The sequence below is a fragment of the Acipenser ruthenus genome, chromosome 7 (genome assembly GCF_902713425.1).
Source record: "Acipenser ruthenus chromosome 7, fAciRut3.2 maternal haplotype, whole genome shotgun sequence".
Taxonomy (NCBI): domain Eukaryota; kingdom Metazoa; phylum Chordata; class Actinopteri; order Acipenseriformes; family Acipenseridae; genus Acipenser; species Acipenser ruthenus.
The window spans coordinates 20,040,527-20,064,554 of NC_081195.1; the positions used below are offsets into that span (position 1 = coordinate 20,040,527).

A 24,028-nucleotide genomic window follows, 5' to 3' on the forward strand; every position below is an offset into this window, starting at 1 on the left:
AATCCATATGTTACAATCACGTAGGGGAATACAGAAATATTAATTTCTCGTAGTTCCAAATATGGTTGACACTGTTTCTCCTCATCATGCTTCTTCCAAGTGGACCCCACTGGCAAGGCACCTGGTGAGCAGAAGCTGGTACTTGCAGGGATGGCCTTTGTTCTCCAGAGGCCGGCAGAACCTTCAGTTCTCCTGAGCTGTTGTATGGAATTGCTGCAAAGAGGGAACAGAATTGTACATTCTAAATTAGAGAGAAAATAGGAGGTCAAATATTTGTATAATTTCTAAAAACAAAACTGTACTAATGCTGTAGGATGTGAGGACATGCACAAGCGCTGTACATTTATTTGGGTTGTGTAAGAAATTGCAACTCCGGCATAAATATCAAGTTAACAGACCTGTATGTCAAGGACAAATTACTCAAAATACAGATCATCATCACTAGAAAAGATAACTAGAAGATTAGTAAATCAATATATTTGGGTATGCCAAAATATTCATCACATTTTTATCATAGCCTCCTATAGGCATTTTGGATTGCATTGTCTAGACTGATGAAGGATTTTATAAAAATGTTTTTTTAGTTTTACTTGTTTATGAGGACCCCTGGTTTATTAACGAGACTGATATGAACTATTTAGTTTCTGTCCTGTGCTTTCTGTAAAGTTACTTTGTGCTGAAAGGGTTAAAGCACTTCAATAATTTTCTGGTTGGTTGAAATTGAGGGGAGAATAAAGTCCTGGAGCATGTGTTAACAAGAAAGGCTTCAGGACGTGAAAGCATCAATGCTTTTTAGGAAGCATCTCAAGTATCCTGTACAAGAAACAATGATCTTTCAGCTGTTAATTTGGCATTTATCTTTTTATATTTAACACCAACAAGAAAATGCCTGTACAGATGATCTCATTGTCTATAATAGAATTCACATTATATTTGTCAATGGAGCCTGATGAACAGCAATATATCTTTTAACTAGTGGTGTTCAGTATAAACCAATTGTAAATCAGTATTGAATTAACCAATCATCCATAATTAGTATTAAATGCTTGTGTACATTTATAAATACTAAAAGAGAATGACAAGTGTTGCAACTAGAAGGCTTTCTCAAAAACGATTCAAACAGCATCTATGTACATCAGTCTACGGTATCACAACTCTGCAACACTGAAAGGTAGCAGATATGGAATAAACAAAATAATACCACTATACTAGAAAATATTTTCCAAGTAAGATAGTAACAAGCCTCTCCCCTATCCTTTAATCTTTATCTTTCTTTACCTTCTAAAAACAGTTCTTATCTTGATTTTCCACAAAACATTGAAGACTTCTAGATGAAGCATTTGTCAGGTTTCTTTTAGTATTTATAAATTGAATTGCTCAACCAATCAACAGGGCTTCATTTATTTCTAAATAAATAAACAACCAACAGATCTACATATGATACAAGAAAAAAAGAATCAAATATATAAACAAATACACTAGATGAAGAGGGTTGCACACCAAAACATAAATGTGATTGTGCGCCATATCATATCAAAAGTATCACAGGTTGAGGTCTTTGATCTTTTTCATGGTTCACTAAAAAAATAATAATCTTACAGAATATAATGAAGAGGGATGTTTTACAACAAATTCGAATCTTCATTTAACCAGCTGCTTTCCCTATTGACTGACATACTTTCCGCCATTAGCATGCTTTGACCTAGAAGACACTGCTGAGGTGAAATGATCCAGGAAGTTTAAGTACAAACAGATAACCCAAGAAAAAGAGTTATAGATTTCTTTAAATGAAAATGCATATATGCTATGACATGTGTTTCTTTCAAACCTGCATGCTTTGAGATCTATGTACCCAATGGGAGTGCAAAGCAGGTAAGATTTATGGAATTATTTTGTAGATGCAATTGCTTTAAAGATCCACATTTTGAATCACAAACATAACGTAGTAGAGTTAACAAACCTAGTTGTGCAATCCGCGGACATAACTACTTTCTGTGGAAAAAATCTGTCCTATCCAAACAAACGCCGTCTTCATGACTAGGACTCTGCAGCCAGCACAGTGTTTTCAGTGATTAATTTCAGATCATGTTATCAGTAAAACAAATTTAAAAAATCAGAAAGACATTCCACAAGGACAGAAAGATTCAAATCTCAAGTTTGTGTTTGTGAGTTTGAAGTTATGTTGTGTAGCTTATTTTGCTACACATTAGACTGTATGTAATTGTTATAAAAACAGATAAGCCCAACCGCAGTTTAAGATATGCAGATTTATTTAAGGTTTTGTTATATAATTGAAGGTCAAGTACATATACTGCTGAGAGAAATCAGATACAGATGCATTTCCTTGCTTTGTCTCCCTTCACCATTTGGTTACATTGGACGTCAAAAGATTCAATATTTCATTCCATTCTTAACAGCGCATTTTGAGTTCTTTACTTAAAACCCCTTTCAGTGAGGAAGCAATGGGCTACTGATTTGGTGAATGACAAATCCGCAGTTCAGTATTCACAAATCTGTCACAAATCCAGTTTTCAGTTGAATTGCAAGATAAATCAAGTGTGACATGTCTAAAGTTTGGATATCATCAGTGTATGCTATATCCTAAAGCAATTTATTCTGACAATTGCTGTACTATTATTAAAAAGTAGATCAGATTGATTAGACTGCTATGCCACATGAATCTGGGGGTGTATGGAGGCACCCTGCCCTTGTCACACAGTTTTTACATATATCTTAATAACTGCTTATTTAATTATGATGAAGCCTTCATAATTGGATTCTGAAGCCTAGAACTGTCTCCCAGACCAAACCAAAGCTGACTCATAATGTGGAATGACCATTGGGTCCTGCATTAGTCTCTATGTGAGATTGCTGAGCTAACCGGAATCCCAAAGTCAGTAGTTTGTTGTGGCCTCATGGAAGAAAACCGACACTATCTGCTTCCAGTGCTGCATGGCAAAAATAACCCGAAGAGGCAAGAGGATACTGGAGAGGAACAAAATGAGAGCCAAGGCTGCATCGTTTCAAGAAGCTGTCTGTATGAAAATTCATTCATGAACTTGGTTACCAAGGAGCTGCACACAAGCCTCTCATTAGTGGGACAAGGAACACCGACTGTGGATCAGTGAGAAGATGCAGGGATGAACCCAGGTATTGTTGAAAGTTGATGGAGGTGTCTGTGTCTGCAGTGGGATCTGGTTTCATGCTGGTGAATGGTCTTCACCAATATGGTTTGGATATTTCTGACCTCTGTTTGGCCAGGTTCATGCAAACAATTCCCAATTATTGTTGGAGGGTAGTCCATATTCCAGTACAAAGTTACTTTCCCTGATTCCACAGGCTTGAAATTCGCTGTCCACATTACGCTATTATCTGCCGTATAAACGCATTCAGCCCCTTCTCTTGTGTCACTTGCTGGAGATCATGGTTGAATGTCAGCATAAATTATCAGGAAATAAAGGCTTCGGTCCTTCATTCCCCATAGAGAAGTCAGCTTGTGTTGAGTGTCCTGGCTGTCCGATCCCTTCATCTGCGCAAAAGAAAGTACCTATTAATACATAAGCATCCCACTGAACACAGGATTGCTAATATTCTCAATTTACTGTTTTGATTAAATCCAGATTTTTTTGATCACCTCTGACCTTGGGCCCTCTTTCTTATGACTTAAGTCTTTAAAATCTTAAAAGGTGTTGACACAGTTAACCCGGACCAATACTTTAAGCGCAGCACAGAAACCAGGACCAGAGGACACAGATGGATATTAAGTGGAACTTAGGACAGAGACACTTCTTTACACAGAGAGTGGTGATATATGGAATGAGCTTCCTAATCATGCTGTTGAGGCAAAATCACTTAGATCCTTTAAGACTCAACTTGACAAAGATCTGAGATCAATCATCTACTTGGAACCGGGCTGAATATCCTCCTCTCGTTCGTAAATGTTCTTATTTTTTATGTTGTAATCTTAATGCATTACCCATTTATTTTGATAAGATCAAACATGTATCACATATCTCATATATAGAATAATGTATAATGTGATATCTTGTAAAAAATGATAAGTCGCCCTGGATAAGGGCGTCTGCTAAGAAATAAATAAATAATATATATATATATATATATATATATATATATATATATATATATATATATATATATATATATATATATAAAGTAGGGCTTATATGCTTATAAAGTGCAGCCTAATATGTTGAAAATACTTCCTTGAAATTCACTTTAAGCACTGACTTGAATTTCAAGCAGTCCTTTTCAGCTCACGACATTTAACTGCTGCCGTGGTCAATTATCTAGCAGGTAATGGGACTTTTCGTTAACGAGAAATTCAAATGTTACATTTTAGTCCTTTATGGTGAAAGATATTTCATTCAAATGCCAGAAAATTGAATCATTTTTTCTAGCATTCAGAAACTCCATAACAGAGAGTAAGCAGTTAAAAAAATATATATATGTGTTTCATGATCTGATACTCACTGAAAAAACTTAACCATGGCGAAGTGACAAAGGACCTGGAATTTTTACTGTTGCCATACGAATCATTCCATTGATCCATATTTGTCAGGTGGTCGACTATCTGAAATAATAAAAATAATTTGTCAGTAAAGAAGGCAGTTTATTTGTGACAATTCACAAAAAGTTACCCTGAGTCAAAACCACACGCCTGTTAAACATACACAGTTAATATACTGAGCATCAAAAGAAACTTATCACTTATATTTGAGCATCAAAAGAAACGTATCATTTATATTTGGGTAAAATTCACTAGATGTGATCGATAAATGACAAACTCTGTTTTAGAGCAGGTGCAGTGACTTTTTATTGTACTGATTAACAACTGACATCACGAAGATGCTGCAAAATGAAGATCTGTCGATCTTGGGCAGGTGTTGTGACTCTTGGTCTCCCAGTTCGTGGCCTGTCATTGACAGAGTGTGTCTGGTTATACCATCTCGTAAGGTTTGAAATTGCTGGCTGTGAGCACCCAAGACGCTGAGCCACAGTACGCTGCCCTAGTCTAGCCTCCAGCATGCAACATGCGATTGCACAAAGACGCTGCTGTCTTGATAGACGTGGCGTATTGGTTTTTTTCTGTGATTTTCTTTATTGCTTTTATTCAAGCTTGCAATTCAACAGCTGAAATCACTCTATATCCAGTGTCCAATCAACCGTCTCACTAATTAGGTGATTAAGTGCATATGCATCAGTCATAGTCACTCAAGCATGTCATGGTCAAGGATGAATGATAGAGTGATTAAAAAGAAACCAAAAACATTTCATCAATATCCATCATTTATATACCTTTTTTTTCGAAAATAAATGTGTTATAATAGTGATAAGTTTCTTTTGATGCTCGGTATATATTCGTAAGTTATGTACAGTACAGTGCTTAACTTTGATGGAAACAATTGAACTAAATTATAGTATATATGGATATTGAAAATTAAAGTAGATGTCTTATATGTTATGGGTTTGGAATTAACTTCTTTTTTGTGCGAATCTTTAAAAGTTTAGTAAAAGCATAGCAAAATGTACAATAATAAAGCACATTGAAAACATGGTAAACCATTGGAAAGCATTGGAAAGCCCAGAGAGGTATGGTAAAGCAATTTGAAAGACATGGTAAAGTGAAGTATAACCATGGGAAAAGCATGGGAAAATGCAAAACTACTATAAACATTTACCGCGGTAACATTTTTATTACAAAAACATGGTTATAAAAAGCTAATCTTAATAATTGCCAGACTTTGCCAAACTACAAGACAAGACAGACAGCATTCACTTAGTTTGTATTATTAGAATTAGTAATTAATTTGAAAAGTATCTTTCATTTTAAAAATTAAAAGCATTTTTTCAAAGCTTATACTTCAGTCTTTAAAAACTAAACTAATATAATTAAAGCACTGTTAAGCACTGTTAATCAGATTTAATGGATGTTTCCATACAAAAATGTAGGTGAAACTTAACTTTGAAAATTTTCCACCCAGAATATCAAATTAGCAGCTGTTTCTCAAGATAGTGTTCAAACTACCTCACCTGCTGTACAGCATCTGAGTGCTCATCTTGAATGGAGGAACTCCCTTTATTGGCTGTAAAATATAAAGGGAAATTGTCATCAGTATTTCTGAGCAATGCCAAAAAAAAAATACAATTACTGTTTTTGTACTTCTTTTAACATAAACCATCCAATGTACAGACCAATAAGCCTGACTTATATTATATGTAAACTTATGTATAATAAGATCTAAAATGGAAAATTACCTACATGGTAACAGTATCCTGGGAGACAGTCAGCATGGTTTTAGGAAAGGGAGATTGTGTCTAACTAGCATACTTGATTTTTTTGAGGATGTAACACTGACAATGGATAATTGCACGCAAAGCATACAAATGGTTTATTTAGATTTCCAGAAAGCTTTTGACAAAGTCCCGCATAAACGATTAATTCTCAAACTGAACGCAGTAGGGATTCAAGGAAATGTATCCACATGGATTAGGGAGTGGTTAACATGTAGAAAACAGAACGTACCGATTAGAGGAGAAACCTCAAAATGGAGTGAGTTAACCAGTGGAGTACCACAGAGATCAGTATTGGGTCCTCTTCTCTAACTAATCTACATTAATGACTTAGATTCTGGTATAGTAAGCAAACTTGATACATTTGCAGATGACACAAAAATAGGAGGAGTGGCAAACACCGTTGGAGCAGAAAAAGTCATTCAAAATTATCTAGACAGCTTTCATAACTGGGCAGACACATGACAAATTACATTTAATAGAGAAAAGTGTAAGGTATTGCACGCAGGCAATAAAAATGTCCATTATAAATACCATATGGGAGATACTGAAATTGAAGAAGGAATCTATGAAAAAGATCTAGGATTTATGTTGACTCAGAAATGTCTTCATCTAGACAATGTGCCGAAGCTATAAAAAAGGCCAACAAAACGCTTGGCTATATAGTGAAAAGTATTTAATTTAAATCAAGGGAAGTAATGTTAAAACTTTACAATACATTAGTAAGACCTCATCTAGAATATTGTGTTCAGTTCTGGTCACCTCGTTACAAAAAGGATATTGCTGCTCTAGAAAGAGTGCAAAGAAGAGCGGCCAGAATTATCCCGGGTTTAAAAGGCATGTCATATGCAGACAGGCTAACAGAATTGAATGTGTTCAGTCTTGAACAAAGAAGACTATGCGGTGATCTGATTCAAGCATTCAGAATTCTAAAAGATATTGACAATGTGGACTCAAGGGACTTTTTTGACCTGAAAAAAGAAACAAGGACCAGGGGTCACAAATGGAGATTAGATAAAGGGGCATTCAGAACAGAAAATAGGAGGCACTTTTTTAAACAGATAATTGTGGGAGTCTGGAACCAACTCCCCAGTAATGTTGTTGAAGCTGACATCCTGAGATCCTTCAAGAAGCTGCTTGATGAGATTCTGGGATCAATAAGCTACTAACAACCAAACGAGCAAGATGGGCCAAATGGCCTCCTCTCGTTTGTAACCTTTCTTATGTTCTTATGTAATGTCCATGAAAGAAGTCAATGCTTCTGATTTGTGAAGTGATTGTGAAGTAACTGTGAAGTGTGGCAATGCAATACCATATACATTCATTTTAGAACATGAAGAAAGAGTTTTTTAAAAAATCCAAGCAGGTTTCAAATATAGTGCACAAACAGCAAAGTGTTACGAAACAATGCATTCCCTAAAAGACATTCTCAAAAACATGATTTATTCATATTTGTTATATCTTACAGGGGCTTTTTGTATCATCAATGTGAATCTAAAGGCTAGCATAAGAGACTAATGATTAAATTAGTCTCTTACAGCCCTTATTGGAAAAAAAAACAAAGGCAACTTAAAATGGTCTTCAGCTGCAAGGCTTGTGGCTATGAACCTTCTTGTTCTTAAATTTTTCAAAATAAGTCTCAATAAGGTTATGAAAAATAGCAACAAGACAAGAATTAGAAATCAATTAACATGAATGACACATGGGCAAGATAATAATACATGTTTTAAACCTTTTCCATTCTACCTTTAACCCTTTCATCCATGGTGACCTCTTTATGTGGGGGCATATGGAAGATGCAAATGCACGATAGCCTCGTATGATGATGCTATCCCCCCCAATCCCCCCCACCCCCCATTTAAAACAATGGAAAAACATAGTTACGTGTCCAAAACTACTTTTTTCAGCTATTTTAAAAATATATATTTAATGCATGAAAGTGTTAATACAGTATGCAGAAATGCTTATTGCTTTGTGGTCCTCTAGCCCAAACTACACAAGATGCCATCTCTTCCAGCAATTAGAGACACCAAACACACAATGTATTATAATACACGCCTCCTCGTTTGAGTTTTGTTACAAACCTCATACCTTTGTCTGTGAAGCTGTAAGAAAGGCTCTGGTTGGCTGGGGATTGGGTTTTCATTGTTTGGATCGGGCAGTAGCTGTTTATGTTGTGGCAGGCAGCAGGATTATATCTGCTTTGCATGTTTGCAGCATCCATATATTTAGAGAAGGCCACTGAAAGAAAGAAAGATACAAGTTTTTCTAACACTTCCTCATTTTATCTCAGAAGATCAGATTTAAGGAAACGCTAAAGTAGTTGTGGCTAACTTTCCTAAATCTTATCAGTCATGCATATTCCCTACATAGACCTCAAAAGTGCAGTTTTTAAAGAAACATGTGTTATATTTTCATTTTAAAACATGACATCTGGCTCCCGAGTGGCGCATCCAGTAAAGGTGCTCCACGTGGAGTGCAGGATGCGCTCTATAGTTTGGGTGTCACGAGTTCGAGTCCAGGCTATTCCACAGCCGACCGTGGACAGGAGCTCCCAGGGGGCGGCGCACAATTGGCCGAGCGTCGCCCGGGGGGAGGGAGGGTTAGATCGGCCAGGGTGTCCTCGGCTCACCGCGCACCAGCGACCCCTGTAGTCTGGCCGGGCGCCGGCGGGCTTGCCTGTAAGCTGCCTGAGAGCTGCATGGTGAGTCCGCAGTGTGAAAAAAAGCGGTCGGCTGACAGCACACACTTCGGAGGACAGTGTGTGTGTTCGTCTTCGCCCTCCCGAGTCAGCGCAGGGGTGGTAGCAGTGAGCTGAGCTTAAAAAATAATTGGCCATTCTAAATTGGGAGAAAATAATAAAAATAATTGGCAATGACTAAATTTATATAAAAAATAAATAAATAAATAAATAAATAAATAAAAATGTGACATCTGGTACTACGCTAGGTAAAAGAAAGTTCTCAGTTTGCTTGTTACGTCTTCCGGGAAACTGTTATGCTTGCACTTCCTAGGCCAATTCACCTCAGCGGTGTCTTCAGAGTCAAAGCAATTTACTGGCTGCAAAGTAAGTCTGCCATTATGGGAAGCAGCTGGTTGGTTACAAAAACAAATGGTTGTAAATCTACACAGTATATACAGTGATTTTAATACAGAAGAAAACATGTCCATGGCTATACGTGAAACACAGTTTATCATAATAGTTACTGTACATGTGATGTTTTATCAGTATGAGTATTTTGCAACAAAAGTGGTATGGCCCCATTGTGGAAATCCCATTGTGTTTGGTCTGTGGCAGCCTAAAAGGTTGTGGAGATACCCACCCCCGGGACATACTGATTTTATACAGGAAATATCCAAAATACAAGAACAGATCAAAATGTGAAACACAAACAAAAAGTCATTTTGTGATGAGTAACCAGTTACTACTGAAAGTGTCTCACCATTAAATTCCTCGAGAGGGTGGTAGCTGTCTGTCCTGGGAATGTCTGATGGATAAGATGAGCAGTCTTGTGCTGTTTGCACGTCACTGTACATCTCTTCTTTCACAACTGTAAGGGAATATGACAAACGAGTAAGCAGCTAAACCAGAGCTGTCAAACCTATCGATGAACACAAAGCCATAAGAAAATAACAAAGGAAAAAAAATGTAACTGGACTACAAATCTCTTCAGTATAGTTCATTACACAGGTTGTATGTTTAATTTGTTTTTGCACTTTAACTTGCTTCTACCAAAAACCACAAATGTCCAGACATTACCTCTGAATCAATACATAGGGGCAGAATGACAACCAATTTGACAGAATAGCTGAGGTACAAGTAGTAGGTTGACTAGTTGCCTCTTAAAACATGTCAATACAACTGAATTCGATCATTTCTGGTGTTCCCTTTGTGAAAGTTGTGTTTTGCTATATTTAAATGTATTAATGTTCTAAAATGTCATTTATTTGTTAAAGGATTGCAACTGCAACTACACTTCGGTCCATCTGAAACCTCACACACAATTACTTCACAATCATGTGACGTGTCATTAGTCGACTGTCACTTTTCTTTCCACTTCTTGATTATTCTGTGCTTATAGAGTCAAGGCTTATTCCGTGGACAGGCCTGAGCTCTCAGAACATGTACTTTCTCTCAGAACATATACTTTCCTGTTTAGAAACCGTGCTGCTATAAGTGATTAGTGTTTATAAAACCCTATTCATAGCTCAAACCTTTTCTCTTCTTGGGGATTTTAAAGGATGGCAGCATTAAGTAGACCCTAAAGGCATTGTTTCCTTTCTTGATACTCTTGTTGTGAAGTTCCTTCACATCCGGCAGTGAATTCAGAGCACATCTAAAGTTGGCTTTCCATGTCTTGGGGTCTGGATTGTCGATGCCTGGTTTGTATTTCCCTGAATAAAGAAACACAACATACTGACTTGTACACATAAAGCAGGCTCATTTTATTGGAAACCTCTATAAATCGGAAGCTTGAGGTAATTCAATAGAAAGATACCTATGGGACTTTTAAAGTCAATACAAAACTAATTGAATACGTTAAACATAAGACCGTTTATATGAATGCAATGCAAAGGAAAGTTAGCTGTACTGTCATTCATTATTATAAGAAATAGCAAACCCGTTTTCACCTCATCATCTCTTATCTTTAGTTTGAGCCATAGTCCAGCTCTCGCAGTTACTTTTAAAAAGCAGCACAATCGGCTGTACACAACTGCACAGATCTGTGTGACTAAAAGGCAAACTTTTAACCAAGCAAAAAGCAGAATGGACTACAGTACCTCAAAGTATAGCATGCAAACGGTGAGCTTTTTTTAAACTCGTATGGTACCCGATATTATTTTAGATAATTGCTATATGTACTTCTTTCAAAACTGCACACACAAGATTAATGGGTCTATTTTGCTCCCCTTTACTACATTAATATAGAATTGCGGAATTGTGAAAATAGCATTGAAAGAATACTACAATAGAATGGAATAATACTGATATACAAGTATACAGAGTGAGTCTCCTTAAATATTAACAATATTGAAGAACAGACATTTTTCATTTGCATATCTTCCTCCGGTTTTTGCCATGATCCAAAAATTCTGTGGGATTCAGTGGGAATAATGACTCACCCTGTATAATAGCTGATTTTCCTATTACAATATTTTCCAAGGAATTCTGCTGGTTTAGGTTCAATTATGCTCTGCTTGTAAAGGCACGTTGCCTGCCATCTCTTTCAAAATGTATTTAAAAAAGACAACCTTTAAAACCAAAAAAGGTCTGCACTCAAAAATTAGAAATGATTTCCTTTATTTAAATTAAAAACTTTTTTTTTAAAAAAATGTGCAGTTCTCAGTCACGAACATGTCTCGCCTGTAGGCGTCATCAGCGTTCACAGGTGCCTGTGATACTGGTATGTATAATTGTATAAAAGTATGTATAAGGGGGGGCTCCCGAGTGGCACATCCAGTAAAAGCACTCGCTAGGGTGCAAGATGCACTCTATAGCCTGGACGTCGCCGGTTCGAGTCCAGGCTATTCCACAGCCGACCGTGGACGGGAGCTCCCAAGGGGCGGCGCTCAATTGGCCGAGCGTCGTCCGGGGGGGGGGAGGGTTAGGTCGGCCAGGGTGTCCTCGGCTCACCGCGCACCAGCGACCCCTGTAGTCTGACCGGGCGCCTGCGGGCTTGCCTGTAAGCTGCCCTGAGCTGCGTTGTCCTCCGACGCCGTAGCTCTGAGGCGGCTGCACGGTGAGTCTGCAGAGTGTAAAGAAGCGGGCGGCTGACGGCACACGCTTCGGAGGACAGCGTGTGTTCATCTTCGCCCCTCCTGAGTCAGCGCAGGGGTGGTGGTGGTGAGCTGAGCCTAAAAAAATAATTGGGCATTTCAAATTGGGGAGAAAACAATAAAAAAACCAATTGGCAACGACTAAATTTAAAAAAAAAAAAAAAAAAAAAATGTATAAGTATGTATAAGTACACACTTTACCATCTTATCTAAAAGACACCACTGATTTCTTGATTAAATTACAAAAGATTCCATTACTAACGGACACAGATTGGTTGGTAACGTTTGATGTAACTAGCCTTTATATAAACATACCTGACGTTGATGGCATAAAGGCATTGGAATTTTATCTAAACAGAGATCTAGTCTTAATCCACCCACTGAGTTTCTACTTCAATTAGCTGAGATTGTTCTACATAAAAAATATTTTTTTTATTTGAATGGGACTTCTATCTTCAACTACAGGGTACTGCGATGGGTCCCACCATGGCACCTAATCACACCAATTTATATATGGGTCTTTTTGAAAATGAACATATATATACAAATGATCCCTTTATTGATTGTGCATGCCATTGGTACCGATACATTGATGACATTTTCTTCGTTTGGACTGGTTCCAAAGACAAACTTTATGAATTCGTAGAATGATTAAATAATCTAATAACATCTTTAAAATTTACATGTAACCCTAATCAATGCTCAATCGACCTTCTTGATGTAACTGTGATAAAGAGTGGAGGATCTTTGAATACCACGATACACAGAAAAGCAACAGAGAGAAACACTTTACTACATGCTAAGAGTTTTCACCTAACTCATTTAAAACAAGCACTTCCATTAAGCCAAATGTACATAGGATCTGTAATCGGAAATTATTAGATATGCATAACCGCTTTTTACAACAAGGTTATCCTGATGGATGGCTTAATGATGCATCTAAAGTTCAAAGTATCAATAGGTCAGACTTTTTAAAACCTCACAGTAAAGCCTAAAAAGTCTTTTTCTGTATTTTTCCCCTCTACATATAATCCTCATAGTCGTGCCTTAGAAGAGATTGTGCGTAAACATTGGAATATCTTATCTACAGATATACATCTGGGTTCTACATTTAAAGATCCTCCACTCTTTTCTTTTAAACGGTATTAAAATATAAAAGACGTTGTGGTTAAAGCAGATCATTTTGTTCACCCTCCCCCTTCTTTATTCCTCTTCCAGGATGCTATCCCTGTTTAGGTTGTGCTCAGTGTAACACACTGTGTAAAACAGATAGCTTTACACATCCTTTAATAGGTAAACGTTTTTCCATCAAACAAAGGATTACATCTAACTTAGTCTATCTATTATTTTGTCCGTGTGGCCGTGGATATGTTGGCAAAACCCTTAGACCAAGATTAAGCAAACAAAAGTGCAGTGAGCTGCAATGACCCTTCATCCCCGATAGCCAGGCATTACAGTGAGTTTGCGCATAATGTCAATTCATTGAAATGCATAGGAATAGAAACCGTTTCTGTAAGTAGAAGAGGAGGTGATGTTGCTGTTAAATTATTGTGAAGAGAAACTTTTTGGATTTTTAAACTAAACACATTAATGCCCAAGGGACTCAATGAAGACTTTGAATTATCTCCATATCTTTCATTTGTTTAATTTTACTTATTGTTTCGTTTTGGTATGAATGAGTGTCTTTACTGTTTAATATTCAATAATGAATGCATACAATTAATTGTTTAATTGTATGCATTTCTATATTCTCTGGGTTATTAGTATAACTCTTTTAACCTTTGTTAGCCTAAGTATGACATTGATATATTGTTTGATAAATAGACATTGTATAATATGCCATTCATTTTTTGTTCATGTAATGAATGACAAGGATTATTTAATTGTAAAACATGTCGAGTTATACTGAATATAATTGTAAAATGATTAACATCTCTACTAATTAAGTAATTATACATACTTAAAAGGTCCCAGTATAACAGGCACCTGTGAACGCTGATGAAGTCTACGGGCGAAACATGTTAGTGACTGAGAACTGCACATTTAAAAGAAAAATGTTTTTAATTTAAATCAAGGAAATAATTTCTAATTTTTGAGTGCGGACCTTTTTTGGTTTTCTTTATAGTTAATGTTTTGGTTTTATTTTATTTTTTTAAAAAGACAAACCTTAAAATGCTACAAACCACAAAGCCTTGTTGTCAAGTTATATCAAGCTTAAACATACTGTATTTATGTAATTCTGAGTAAACTAGTACACATACACTTCAAAATGCCTCATTCCAAAAAATAGTTACACAACTATAGTTTCAACTCAACACATCATTATTTCATAAAGTACCTCTGGTTTAAGCTAGTTGGGCAAAACTTTCACTTTATTAAATTCTTTTCAGTTCTCCTATTTGCTAAGGTTGTTTAAAGCCACTATAAAAGACATACTGGCATGGTATGCTAGCCAGATTATTTCTTTACCTGTGTGCATTGCCCAGTTTCTGAAAAGGCTTGCATCCTTCTCAATGTTCCAGCCCTGACGTGCTGCATGCTTCCATGGAATCTGGAACATTCCTGACTTCTGAAGGGGGAAATAAGAATACTTTTAAATAAATGTTAGCTTGCGAGGTTCGGGGGGGTGGAGCTGGGGGGGCCGCTAATCTCTAATCTTTCAATTTTCTAATCTCCAGTTAATTAGTTCTATTTACTATTTAAGACCTGATCACCTGCACCTTTTCTGTCTAGTGTTTCGTTTTTTCTCCTCCTCCACCTTCTACATGCCTTCGCATCGGTCATCTCTGGGGGGCAAGTGAGGCTCACTTCCCCGACCTCAGGGCTAGGCAGCCGCCTCCCTTACCTCAGGGGTTCTCACCCCAGGCTCTCTTCTATTCTGCCTCTCTTCAGGACGTGGTCACTCGTGCCGAGTCCTATACTAACCTCAATGCTCTGTCTTTATTTTCAGGTCCCAAGCAGCATGATGTCTCGGCCAATCAGGGGTTTTACGAGCGCCCCTTACATAAGCCTCAAATGCTGGGTACCTCTCTCATCTCCTCCCGAGGGGTGGCTTTTCAAGTCTAACCCTCATATGTGTTTTCAGGTTGCCGGGTCCTCCGCCCCTGGGATGTCGACAGCGTCGGCCCCAGTCGACGACCTCTTTTCTATCCCGTTTCCGGTTGCCGGGTCCTCCGCCCCTGGGATGTCGACAGCGTCGGCCCCAGTCGGTGACCACATTCTGTCCTACTAACTGCTCCTTGCTGCTTCTTCTGCCTTATCTTTCCCCCCCAGCTCACGCCCAGTGAATGCTTGTTTATAAATATGAACAAAGTGGCTGTTTGTTGTTCCTTGATATAGGATGGTGGAATACAATTCATTTTGTTTCTTTCCTTTAAAAAAAATAAATAGAATTACACAGATTTTGCCTCAAACTGCAGTCATTGCAGTCAAAACTAGGCACAGCATTTTTGCAGGTGTTTTACACCAGTATTCCCCAAGATTTGAGATGCCCAACAGGAGTAAAGACCAACGAGCATCCTCATCTTAGTGAGGGGAACTGCAGGGCGCTGAGTGAATCTCAGTCAATTTTCCTTTTCAAGCCTGTGGGAATGTAACGGCCAATGAACGTCAACTCAGCAGGACTAGGATTTGAACTTACCCTGCTCTCGATGTGGCATAGACTAAAGGTGAATTACTGGGCCAGGCAAGTGATCCATTTATCTAGAGATATATACCTGGGGTGTATCGTGGCTCCCCAGGTGTTGCATGTGGCCCGTTGGTGATATTATGAAGACCACTAATCTAAACAGTGGTGAATCTTCATACAACCATCTAAATACTAAAACTCATAAACCTGTGGGACTTCTTTGAACGGTATTATTAATTGTGTTTAGTTATATTAATAAAAGGAAAAGGGGAAAACATTAATATCCCACTGAATAACACCCCTGATTAAATTCTTAAAATACAGCTGTTTTGCATTTTGTAACTTTTGAATGAACTAGAAAAAATACTGGTACCACAAGCACCATTAATTACATGTAAAACATTTTTTCAATTTCATATGGCTCAAGAAACAATGCAGATACATTCCCTAGCTAGATTAAACTCATGAAACTTCAGTCCTAATCATACGATTTAACAAGTTCAGAGACTTTTATAACTCGGTATTACATATACTAGCACTGACAACTTACATTTCAGGTTACAAGTATAAAATGCACAAGATGGAAATAGGGAACAAAGACTTTGAAAAGGATCTCAGATTAGGCGTTCATCACTAAAAGTATCTTGCCAATGCTGTGAAGCAATTAAAAAGGGAAATAGAATTAGGCTACATTGCAAAAATGTGTGGAATACAAGTCAAGGGAGGTCATGCTTATATAATACAATGCCATAGTTAGACACCACCTACAATACCTGATGTGCAGTTTTGGTCACCTCACTACAAAAATGACATCGATGATACAGACAAGGGCAACTAGGCTGATCCTAGAACTCAATGACATGAGCTATGAGGAAAGGCTGAAATAATGAAATCTCTTCAACCTGAAGAAAGAATGGAAAAGGGATTTGATTGAAGTCTGTACAATCACACATGGTATAGACACAGTTAACTAAAGACACTGCTCAAATTTAGCACAGATAACAGAACAAGAGGGCATAAATGGAAGCTGAATAAAAGTAGGTTTAGAACAGAAGGTAGGAAGCACTCTTTCACCCGGCAAGTTATAAATGCACAGAATAGGCTACACTGGGAACATTTAAAACTAGACTCTGTCCTATTAAATTAAATCTCCCTAGTAGAGGCGAATGGTGTGCTAACACAGGACAAGCCTTGATGGGGCAATCATATGTACTGTAGATGGCCGTAACTAGCTATGAGGACACCAAGGTCATGTCCTCGTTATTTTTTTGCATCATCAATACTGATGCTCATGTAAAAACTCTGGTAAAGGTCAAAAGACTTAATTTTCTCTGTTGGTTTGCCGCGTAACATAGATTTGGTGGTTGAATAGTAAATACCAAGCAGTCATATAAATACAGTCAGCTATAGCTTGAAACCTAAGTTTGACCTCGGTAGAATGTCAGCTCTGGTTACGATGCTGGTACTGTATGGTGAATGTATTCTTTTTAAAATCTGTTTACCTCATCTACCCACTCCAGTCCTGGGTACTTGTCAGATCGTATCTGTTCCTCCAGCCATGGTCTTAAGCGAAGACGGCCTTGATACATTTTCGTTTGTCTGGTCGTTTTCATTTATTATCACTACAAAATAAAGGAAAACTATTGTAGTGAGAGGAAAGCTTAGAAGTCAATCAACTAATGCCTTCATAAAGGTCTGAAACTTCAAGACATTTAAAGAAAGTTGTTTTAATCTGTTTTGATTAATTAAGTGTTGTGTGCATGTGTAGGGCCTAAAGTTTGATACAGACTTTAAAAAAAAAAAAAATAGTCCTACTTTAGTAGCCTTTTACTTCAAAGTGTAAATTGCTCCTTGTTTACAGAAATAAGAAAATCATCATTTTACAACAATACAAGGAAAACAAAATTGGAAGATTTGCTTAATGGTCTGATATAAAATAAACTTTATTAAGCTGAATACAGACTTTCAGATAATAAAATACCCTAAATGAAATACCTGATGTGTTTGATTAGTAATATAAGTTCAGAGTAAAAGTCACTGAAATTTAACTTAACCTTGAACACTTTCAACTGGACACAAAAGTTATTTTTATTTATGAATAACCCTTTAAGATGTGCTAATATATATGCATGCTTCCGTATCTCGTACAGTATTTTACTTAGAATAAAAGCAAAATTAACAGTAATAAATAAACATGTTTAAAATATCTAAAACAAATCTTCAAGATTAGTGTTAAACTTTTCAATTATGAGCTATTGCAATGCATTCTGCAGTATTAGCAGACACGGTAAATCTGAACATTTGCTTACCTTGTTACTGAGTACACCAAGACGATTTCCTTTAACAGTGTGATCAAACTCTGATTCTTGATAACAGCACTAGAAAAAAACTATTTATATAGTATGTTTTCTTTTACTCCTCCTTTTTCCTAAGAATCCTACACCCACATACTTTGTCCAAACACTTCCTTTTTCATCTGGGCACATCGCCATTATTTTTTTTTAGCAAGACGTAGCACCATCTAAAATTGAACAAACAGTACAGTATTTACATACAGACACATTTTACATAACACTTGAAAGAAGAAAAACGTAGTGGTAATATTTCAAATGGGTTCAATTATTCCTGAGTTTGTATTCTCAGTAGACTGTTGTAGGTGTACTTCAGTAAAAAAAATACTGCATTTATCACTAACAAAATGTAGTTTTTTCATCGAAATGTTGGACTACCTAACAAGTAGACTAAATCCAATTTATGGCAGTGCCATAGCCATTATAAAGTATAGCAGGAGGTGCCATACGTTTTGATTTCATTCAGGGCAAGCGGATATTAATCTAAATTCTGTGTGGCACTTTAGCTTTGGCAGATTAATGATTCCCATTACATGAAAGTAGGTGTTAAAACATCATGCTGATATTGAACTCTCGCCAAGATAAGCACCAACTAAGACATAACTTCTTTTGCTGTAAACTAATGTGATCCATCTGTGTTTCCTTCCATCTGATGATGTAGATATCCTTCTGCCTGGTGTTGATGGCTGAAGTGTAATGCTGACTCCAGGGATCAACCACAATGCGGCCTCCCTAGCACATCAGCCAGTTGCTGCTCCTCTCTGCTGCTTCAGATAAGTTCTTCACTGTGCGACGCAACTCTTGGCCACTGAATCCGACGTCTCTGAGAAACCGAGTTGTAGAGTGTGCTACAAATCCTCAACAACCTACCTCCACTGGGTAAACCCGGACTCTCCATCCTCACTGTTTCGCTTCAGTGGCTAGTTGAGCGTACCAAAGTTTCATACGCCTCATCCACAGCATCCTCCCGTTGCACTGTTAAATCTACCAGGTGAACAAGGCGTGCTGATCCAGACCACAAGACACATGTCAAGTTGAAGGTTAGTGGTGGCAATCTCAGGTGGGAAAATAAGCCATTGTCCAATATCTGCCAGCATTTTCCAGTCTCTAGCAACTTCCAGTTGTCTTAGACAAGTTTTGGTTTTAACACCTTTTCTTGGAGGTTGCTCCCCTGGATGGAGGAATGTTGTTCTTCGTGTGTCATTGTGATGGGGTGCCAGCTCGCCCCTATAATTTGTGTTTATTATTATTTTTACTTTTTATTATGATTTTCATATAATTAATTGCTTAATTGTTAATTATTGGTTAATTGGTCTCCAGCCACAGACCATAAAAGGCAGGTGAAAGGAACCCTTTGTCTAGTGGTTTGGTTTGGTTTGGTTTGGTTTGGTTTGGATTGGATTGGAGAGGAGAGGAGAGACGAGACGAGACATGACACAAAGTAAGTGTTGTCTGTAAAAATGTGTATAAATACCTGTTTCATTTGATTTATTTTGTTCCAGTGTTTTGTTGAAAGCCTTTGTTTTGTGTTTATACCTTTTGTTTGGCCCTAGTGCCTTTTTATTTTGTATTTTTGGTCAATTAAAGTATTTTGTTTCACTGCATTTTCTGACTCTGAGTCTTCCCTCTGCGGCTATCCTGCCACAAGTGGTGTCAGAATAGGATCAATGGGAGGTCTGGGAGAGACAGCACCACCCAGCGTCCCTTCACGATTGTACAGCCATGGTGCACCGTTACCTGGCTGAAGATATGGCAGAGATACCAGCATTCCAGGTACCGGAGTGGGTGGAACTGCCATCTACAGAGCCGGAAGAGGAGGAGCCGCCATCTCCAGAGCTGGAAGGGGAGGAGTTACAGGCTCACCCCCATTTTTTTGGGGGGGGGGGGGGGGGGATGGAAGGACAGCCCTCCATTGCTGCCCGGGGATGCCATGCCCGCACCGCCCGGGGATTCCTGTATTGGATCACCTGGGGATGCTGGTGCACCATCACCTGGGGGTCATTTGTTGTTGACCACTGGGGAGTTGTTGGGGCTGGAGGAGCCAGCCTTGAAATTGCCAGCCTTTTCACCTACCTTTTATGGTCTGTGGCTGGAGCCCAATTAACCAATAATTAACAATTAAGCAATTCAGGCTCCAGCCACATTCTCACATGTATTTTACAGGGAGGAATTTAACCCCCTCCCTGCCGATCCAAAACAAACAAGAATTATAATGAAAATCATAATGAAAAGTAAAAATAATAATAAACACAAATTATAGGGGCGAGCTGGCACCCCATCACGGTCATATATTGCTGGAATTGGTGGCAACCTGGTGGTCATGCTTCGCTTGTCTTCCAATGTTAAGGCCAAACACTGCAGCACCTGGTCATGATGCCAAGTAAACTGTCCTTGGCTAAGACCCACCTTACATCCTGTCAAAATGTGTCTTAATGTTGCTGGTGATGAACACAAAGGATACCACAGATCCTGTCCTACCCATAGATTAAGGTTCTGTGGTGATGGGAGAACATCATATGTTAACCTGATGAGGAAACTGATCCTGCTCTGTTCCATGGTCCATAGATCTCTCCAGCCAATCTTGCGTTGTTCCACACTCTCCCATCTCGTCCATCCTCCCTGCTTGGCCTGGGAAACTGCCTTTATGCACGTCATTGACTACCAACATCCTCCATTGATCTGGTGCTGCTTTGTGCCATGTAGGAGGAGCTGAACTGAGACCAAAGCTTCCTCTTCCATGCTTTACTTGCCCCATGATATCACTGATACAAAGGCAGAATAACTGTTGGCATTAAAACAAAAATTTATAATGCTGCAACATATAAATTAAACATAAAATGAACAACACAAAGACTATACAAGACCAAATGACTAAAAGAAAATACATTGATTATTGTACTTATTAGTGCATTTTAATTATTTAAAGAGACAGTAATCAAATACAGTAAAACGAATCCAGCTCCTCTATATACCAGCATTCTATATCTGTTTCCATTGAATTGAATGGTGTGATACCCTACAATCCTATTCTGGAAGGAGGCATGATTTGTTTTGTCTGCCTTAAAATAAATGTAAATCTGATGGAAGTCTGGCACCAAGTCATGTGATTTTTCTGTGAATCCGCACATGAAAAAAGTACAAATCTAGGAATTCTACGTAGAATGGCTGACCTTAATTACTATTTATTGCATTTATATAGTGATTATTTTATACAAAAGTATTGCAAAGCACTGTACAGTACATAGCAGAATAAAAGAACAAACCACAGTACATTTGTATAGCATGTCACACATACAACTGCAACAATCAGATAATTTAAATAACAGTATACACATAATAATACAAAAGCAGCAATTTTAAAGTTACATTAAAACCCACTAAGATAAGTGCGTTTTTAGTCTTGACTTGAAAACTGTATGGTCCCAGCTTCCCTGACAAATGAAGGCAGAGCATTCATTAATTTCGGAGCTCTACAAGAAAAAGCCCTACCTCCCATGTTGCTTTTGTTGACTCTAGGAATAACCAGCAGCCCTGCACCTTGTGAACTCAGAGTGTGGTTTGGAAGATACAACAGGGTCAGTAACTCCTGCAAATAACTAGGTGCTAATCCACTCAGGGCCTTGTAAGTTAACAGCAAAATCTTAAAAATCAATTCTATTCTGCACAGGGAGCCAGTGTAAAGAGGCCAAAACTTTTCCTGGTTTTAGTCAGAATTCTAGTGGCAGTATTCTGAACAAGCTGCAAGCGGGATACCACACGTTTTGGGACACCGAAAAAAAGTGCATTACAATAATCAATTCTAGATGAAACAATGGCATGCATTAGTCTCTCGACCAATAACTGGTCTGTTTGGCTATATTTCTCAAAGGTAAAAAGACACTTTAGTAACTTCCCTAATATGAGTCTTAAATGATAGATCAGGATCAAAAATGATCCCCAAACTCTTAATTTCTAGTTTAAGTTTTGATGAGAGACTGCAAGGGTCGAGCTCATGTAATCCCACATTTCCTTTTAGTTGGTTTTGTGAGCCCACTAGCATAACCTCTGTAAGGCAAGTAGCTAATAACACCCAGGCAGAATATAATACTGTGGTTAGGTTTCACTGAACAATGTGGCCTTAATTGGAGGTATACAATCTTGAGTGCTGACATTTGCCATTTTATTCCATATTCTTCCTTGAGGTAGTCTAGTCTGTAATACTAATTGTATTTGAATATTTTCGGCACACAAAGAAAAAATCAGGCGAGTTTTGAGAACCCGTTTTAGAGTTTACTGTGAAAATTGAACAGGAAACACAGTTGAAAAGGTCACAGTGCTCATTTATTTTTTTCCCACTAGAGGTCACAGTTTCCTTACTTTTTCAATTATTTCGTCCATGAAAGAAAAAAAGGTACAAGTCTTTTGTGTACAAGTGCTCAAAAAGACAACAGGTTTAGGTACTGCTCTGGACTTCTGAGTGATGTCAGAGGGTACTGTTGGCTACAGGACTGAGATTAGGCTATTTTTTGTGATGTAATTCTATGACAGCCAATGGAGTTGTAATCTATGGGTTTAAATAAAATAATATAAAAAGTCTATATTACAAGTCTTCAGCCTCAGTCACTGATGTGTATTTGAAGCCATGGTAGTCACATTAAATCACATTCAATTTGTGTTGACTGGTACTCAATAACTGTGTAAACAAGCATTTTGTTTTGTGTTGAGTAATTAACTTATTTTATTCCAATTAATTAATACCCAACTCCTTAAAACACACCCCTAGTGTTTTGTGAGTATTTTAAAGGGTACATAAGGACCTTTTTATTTTATTGTGTTACATGTTCCCGTGTGTTGCTACAACTGTTTACGTAAGGTGTGTGTATTGTTTTAATTTTTTTATTTATTTATTTATTTTTACATTTTGACCACTTTTTTAAACTTTTAAATTGCATTCCCTGCCTCAAGATGGCTTCACATGTACCCGCATGGACCTCTCAGAACTACATTTCCCATCATCCTCCTGCTCACATATGTAATTGAGGATGATGGGAAATGTAGATCTGAGAGGCCATCTTGAGGGAGGGAATGCAATTTAAAAGTTAAAAAAGTGGTAAAAATGTAAAAAAACAAACAAACAAACAAACAAACAAAAAAAACACACCTTACGTAAACAGTTGTAGCAACATGGGAACATGTAACACAATAAAATAAAAAGGTTCTTATTTACCCTTTAAGCATAACTCTTTCCAACGTTTTGCAAAAGTTTTGACATCTTAATAAAACATTCTTTCTTGTCATATTTTATAGTCAGTAAGCTTATTCATTTTCAGCAGGTGTTATTTGTCTCGCAAGATACTGTTTTTCATTCACTTTTTATGTCCTTTTTCTTCACTTTTTCAATATACAATTGGTTCATAAAATGTAATCGTTCATTGGGAAAATAAATATTTTTTTGTGACTAATGTAAATGATTTTTTTTTTTTTTCTTTATTAGAAAACAATTCAGTACCATCAGCCAATCAGCTTCCAGCCGACTTCTACAAGAGAGTAGATGCCTGCTGCTACGTCACAGCATCAACTGTGAATCAAATTTAAAATCAATCCGCGTAAGTACCATCTTTTTCATTTTGACTTGCTGTAATGAAAACTCAGCTCTATTGGACTGCAAATACTAAACAAAAAACAGCCAATCAATACTTTGCACTGACAAAAGCAGCCAGTTCTGTACTCGCTATTGCCGAATTAGCCAATCACAGCCTGTCAGCTGAGACACGCATTGTCCAGTAATACTGCTTCATTCATATATCTGGCACTGTCCAGAACTATCAGTAACTCTCACAAATTAATAGTTTCTTTTTTTCTCTCTCTCCTTATGTATGTGATCCTTTATAAGCATTTTCAGGACTATTTTTCTAAAAAGAATTCTCAGCAAAAGGGTACCCAACGAATCATTACAAGTTCAAGGTAAATCTAGGTTTTA

The 24,028-nt window shown here is 37.6% G+C and overlaps 1 protein-coding gene across 1 annotated transcript; it reads right to left on the reverse strand.

The window, feature by feature from the left end:
• Positions 1-2,235: 2,235 nt before the first annotated feature.
• LOC117415327 (interferon regulatory factor 1-like) lies at positions 2,236-18,086 on the reverse strand. The gene is made up of 9 exons (XM_034025531.3): positions 18,028-18,086; positions 17,221-17,340; positions 14,560-14,659; positions 10,528-10,707; positions 9,756-9,863; positions 8,404-8,553; positions 6,052-6,104; positions 4,492-4,591; positions 2,236-3,529 (listed from the first exon to the last, which is right to left on the reverse strand). The coding sequence occupies exons 2-9, from the start codon at positions 17,329-17,331 to the stop codon at positions 3,435-3,437; spliced, it is 897 nt and encodes a 298-aa protein (XP_033881422.3). The 5' UTR covers positions 17,332-17,340; positions 18,028-18,086; the 3' UTR covers positions 2,236-3,434.
• Between the last annotated feature and the right edge of the window lie 5,942 nt (positions 18,087-24,028).

Bases quoted from the DNA above. Each gene is read 5' to 3' on its own strand.
- LOC117415327 (XM_034025531.3), bottom strand. From the start codon at position 17,331: ATGAAAACGACCAGACAAACGAAAATGTATCAAGGCCGTCTTCGCTTA. The intron at 14,660-17,220 runs GTAAACAGATTT...TTCCCCCTTCAG, and splicing joins GACTGGAGTGGGTAGATGAG to AAGTCAGGAATGTTCCAGAT. The intron at 9,864-10,527 runs GTTTGAGCTATG...ATTCCCTTACAG, and splicing joins AATCCCCAAGAAGAGAAAAG to TTGTGAAAGAAGAGATGTAC.